The 5002-nt window shown below is 39.2% G+C and overlaps 1 protein-coding gene across 2 annotated transcripts in view; it reads left to right on the top strand.

The window, feature by feature from the left end:
• Positions 1-5002, top strand: part of LOC107082622 (cAMP-specific 3',5'-cyclic phosphodiesterase 4B-like) — a 93343-nt gene that overhangs the window by 54299 nt on the left and 34042 nt on the right. For both annotated transcript variants that reach the window (XM_015371396.1, XM_015371397.1), the window contains one exon: positions 802-851. In XM_015371396.1, coding sequence (XP_015226882.1) covers positions 802-851 — 50 coding nt within the window. The remainder of the gene's footprint in view (positions 1-801; positions 852-5002) is intronic.

Below are 5002 nucleotides of genomic sequence, written 5' to 3'. Positions count from 1 at the left end.
ATACTCGCGCTACTATTGAGCAATGCCAGACCGAACTTCCCGACCTCAAACGTTGTGGGCGGGACTAAGTTCGGAATGGCACCCAGGCTAGTAAATAATAATGGTCTTGTATCGATGCATCGATCAGACAGCCGACGATCCGATGCATCGACACGTCCGCAAGAGTATCGATTCATGTGTTTTTTGTCCTCCCATCTATTTTTATCCATTTGCTCCTGGGCGTAATTCTCCCTCCCGTGCTGCGGTGGCGCTAAACCTATTTTGCCCTCCTACCTCGCTTCCTGGTTATACTCTCACAGCAGTGTGTTGCAGTAAGCTTGACACACACATTTTTGATTTATGCCCAATATTGAAGCGTTTTCTGTGCTACACGCCGTGGGTCTAGATACGGCCGAGGCGGTGAGGAAGTGGGGGCGAGTTTAGTCTGACAACGGAGGGACATGAGGGCCAAAAAGAGCGGAGATCCAGGTGGAAAAAGGTTCCCAGCGTTCTCGCGCACCTCACTTCACGAGTTTTGCACTTTGAATTGCTCTCATTGCACTGATTTTGTACAAATTGTACAAACATTGTCTAGCTTGTAAGGTTAAAAAAAAAATGAACCAATTAATCAAATTGTATCGTGGCATATTCTTGAGTATCGAAAATAATCGAATCGTTCGGTCAGGAAATCGCTACTGAATCGAATCGCCATGATGGATGTGATTTACACCCCTATTAATTACAGGAAAAAAAAAAAAATAATTCTCATGTTTGCGTATCTTATTCTAACTGCATATTTTTTTACTTGTTTGCTTGTTGCAGAAGATCCCCTGCTGCAAATCAACCCTCAGCCACTAAAGTCTGTCTCTCGGGTAAGTTCACTCTTTGTTAAACACAACCAAACACTTTCTCAGTAAGTTTGGGGATTTTATAATTACTAAAACTCTTTCATCTGTAATTTCTTCCTCGAGATTATTTAACAGACACATGTAGAAACATTTGTTCCTCAATGTGATCAGGCATTTGATGTCTTCATTTAAAGACCCAGAATTTACATCATGATTAATTAAAATACTTTTCCTTGCCCTAAATCTCAACACTTTCTGATGGTTGTCTTTTTGCACCCATTCAAGTGTCCTTAGCAAACTCCCATTCCTTCACAAATAAGTCAAATAAGCTTTGTATATTAGTTTTTTAATTATTTTTTAATGAGAAAAGTGACTGTTACACATGGTTAAGTATCTGATATGCTCAAGAAAGTGTCTGATGGGAACCAGAACGTATCTGATTAGAACCAGGAAACAGAACTTATCTGGTGGGAACTAAAACTTATCTGATGAGAACCAGAAAGTATCTGATGGATTACTAAAATAACTGTTTGCTTTGCATAAAGGACAGATCTGTGAAAGGTGACCAACCACCTTTGCCAAAAAGTACTAGTCAAATATCCAGCCAGACGTCTACCAACAAGTAGATAAATTAGATGCAAACTTCAATCTGGATTTGAAGTTTGTTAATGTTTGAATTACTTTAAAATAAAAAAAATAAATAAAAAAATCTGCACTCTGTTTCAACAACAATGCTCTTGCATTAAACTAGATTTTTTTTTTTTTACTTGTTCATCAGTGCACTGCATTTGAAAGCCTCTGGGTTTGCAGAAACCTCTCATTCTTGTCTTAGTTAATAAAAGGACAGTGCATGCAAAACCTGTCCCATGTTTGAGGGTCTTTTTTCTGATGTTTGCAAATAAATCTGAATTAATTCAATAACCAATGGCTCAAAGACAAGAAAATGCATTTCATGCACTGGCTTTTCATCTGAAGAAAAGGAAAGTATGTGGATGAGAAATGCAGAGTAGTTATCGGTTTCAGTGTCAAACAGCTCTATGTAATAGACGGGAAAGAAGAGCGACAAAGGTTAGGGAGGGACGCTAAAATAGATATTGGTTCCTGCTGTACTGGTTCTTCAAGCCCAATTGACGTCAGCAATTGCCTGCACATGGGTGCTCTAAACTTCCTATCAGCACAGATGGCCTGAGAAAAAGTGTCCCACATCAGGAAAAAAATAAAAAATAACAGAAGACAACTGCAAATCTCTTACCGTCCTTCCTCCGCACTCCTCACAAACCTTGACCTTCTGCAAGCTATCACTGACGAATGGGACCGTCTCATTAGACTGGTTTGTGACGCACTGGGGGTGATAGAAGAGCAAAATATCCACATGATGAAATCTGTAAGACTTATGTTTTCCAAACTTTCACATTTAACAATCTCACACTTTTAAAAACTGAAAAGGGAAAACAATTGTTACAATGCTTTTGTGGGTATGATCTAAATATATGAGAGTGAGTACCCTTAAATTAAGATTTTTTTTTATTACGGAAGCCTGAAAGGAAAATTAGAGCAAAATCGAAGAGATAAAGTCACCCCACATTCCTTGATTCCATCCAAATAAAGGACATCCAAAATATTAAAGTTTTGAACCAGTCAGACACAGCATAAGAGGTTGACTTAAATGAAATTATCAACAGAAGTGGTTTCATGACCTTGACCAGTAGGGAAACTGACTTCAAACAAGAAGCAGGGGTTAAAATAAAAACTTAGTTCAGCTGCAGATGCGTCACTGCTGCGCTTTTACCTTGTTAAGCATTTTATCACTGCAACTTAAGGGGGTTTTAGTGATTGCATTTTAGTTTGCCATTCCTGCTTCAAAAAATGACAAACAGGCCTCTGTCACACACAGACTGGTGAGCTGGAAGCCAACAAGGCGCTCAGTCTTCCCTGCCTGATTCTGATTATAGGTTTTACTTGAAATTATACCTAAAGAAACTCGACTTTGACGTCTTTAACAATCAGAACTGAATTAAATGGTAACGGTATGAGCTAACTATTGTCAGAACCACCCAGCTTCAGCTGGATAAATGTTTAATGTAGGGATGTACTGATTGTTTAAAACAAAATAAATAAATAAAAAAGCCTAACCTGCTATTCTGATTTTGACCCGTACTGATATATTTCTAATAGCGAATACCAATATTTTTCAATGACTGATAATTTTATGTTATAATGTCAAAATACACCTATGTTTGATTGAGCCTTACTTCCTAAAACTGGCAGCTGATTTCATAGCAGAGCCACTGCCCATTCTTTTAAATCTTTCCTTTGAAAACAAGGACATCCCATCTATTTGGAAGTCTGCTTCTGTCCTTCCTTTATTAAAAGGAGGTGATCCATTAGTTCTTTAGCCTGACGTAGTCCTACTCAATTCTAGTCAGAATATGAGTCTGATACTGCTCCATAGAGCTGTGATTATGGGGCGTTTTTCGAACGAACCAGGAAAAAAAATGCCTCTGCACTCAATTGGATAGACCAACAACCAATAAGAGCAACGGTTATGTTAAGCGACCAAGGGAGCCAGCTGATAAATTAAACTTTTGCCGAATCCCGTACAAAGGACGCCAAAAACATCTTTCTTTTCAACAAATGCCTTGATCGCATTTCTCTGTTCCTCTTTAAAATTAATTTGCTGTCGATATCTTCTAGAACAGACCTAATAGCAGAATCTACACACCTCAACTCTCCAGCGGCAGCCAATATTGTTGTTGTCACCCAAGCGCGCTTTGGTGACGTGGTTGATTACGTTACTGTTAATCATCTGTCCATCATCGTATAAAGCCAGCCCTGACAATTTGATTGGCCCGACCAGATATTGGGCGAGCGTACTCGCGCTACTATTGAGCAATGCCAGACCGAACTTCCCGACCTCAAACATTGTGGGCAGGACTAAGTTCGGAATGGCACCCGGGCTATCAGTTCTTACCAATTATATGTATGTTTCATCTAATTATATGTATGTTTCATCTAAAATTCTGGAGTCTCTTGTTTGTGATCAATTGAAAATCCTTTCTAAATATCAATCCGGTTTCCAAAAAAAAAAAAACAAAAAAAAAACACAGCACTATTACTTCTACTATGAAGGTGATAAATGATATAATTGTAGCGCTTGATAAAAACAGTACTGTGCTTCACTCTTTATTGGTCTTTTAAAAGCTTTGACACCGTAGACCATGCTATTTTAAAACACAGGCTACTTCTCATTGGACTATCAGAGCATGCGGTTGCTTTTTTTTTTTTTTTTTTTTTTTTCTTTTTTTCCAATTATCTAGAAAGCAGTTCCCAGTGTATAAAATGTGAGGGGCTTTTTTCTGAATTTGTTACTGTTCACAAGGGTGTGCCACAAGGATCTGTTTTTGGCCCCCTCTTAATTATGTTTTACATCAACAATGTTGAACAAAATTTATCTGATGCTAATATGCATTTTTATGCTGATGATACCATTATTTATTGCTTTGGATCATCTCTTGAACAGGCTATTAATTCCCTACAGAAAGCCTCTGTTGTCATAATGCTAGCTCTTGGATTCTTAAGTAGGCACACGCACAGAAAGAAGCAGATTTAAACAGTTTATTTTATTATTTATTTTATTATAGGATAATGCGATGACAACTGAGTCTGGAAAAAACTGAGGGAGCAGGGGCTGGGAGCAGGCAATTGAGTAGGAGTCCATGAAGGCCGGTCTTGCTGGTTGGAAGTAGATGTTGGGGGTTGAGAGAGGAGACACTGGTCTTTCAGTTTGTTTGGAGATGAGGGTGGACAGGTTTGAGCCAGGGGTTCTGAAGGCCAAGTTGGTGAGCCTGAGGAAGGAGCAGAACGGAAGCCTTGAGGGAGGTAAATCCAACTAACCTGACTCCGCCAGATGGATTTGCTCCGCATATCCATCTGGAAAGCTTCAGTTGAAGAAGTTTTGGGAAGGGGCGAAAATACTCTTGCTGCTCTTGCTGAAACCAGTCGGGAGAAGAGCAAAAATATCTTTTCCTCTGAGAAAAGCCTCCAGAGCAGTATTTTGCTCTTCTTTCAGTGAAGAAATACTCTGTAATTCCGATAAAACTTGCTCGATAGCCACGCTAACGCTAGTTTCATCGGCTGAAGCCGCCATGTTCTTTAGACTGAACTGTTGCGCTTCT

Source organism: Cyprinodon variegatus, unplaced genomic scaffold, assembly GCF_000732505.1.
Source record: "Cyprinodon variegatus isolate N-32 unplaced genomic scaffold, C_variegatus-1.0 Scaffold57, whole genome shotgun sequence".
Classification (NCBI taxonomy): domain Eukaryota; kingdom Metazoa; phylum Chordata; class Actinopteri; order Cyprinodontiformes; family Cyprinodontidae; genus Cyprinodon; species Cyprinodon variegatus.
The sequence above is the reverse complement of the archived record's forward strand: the minus strand, read 5'-3'. Positions and strand labels throughout refer to the sequence as shown.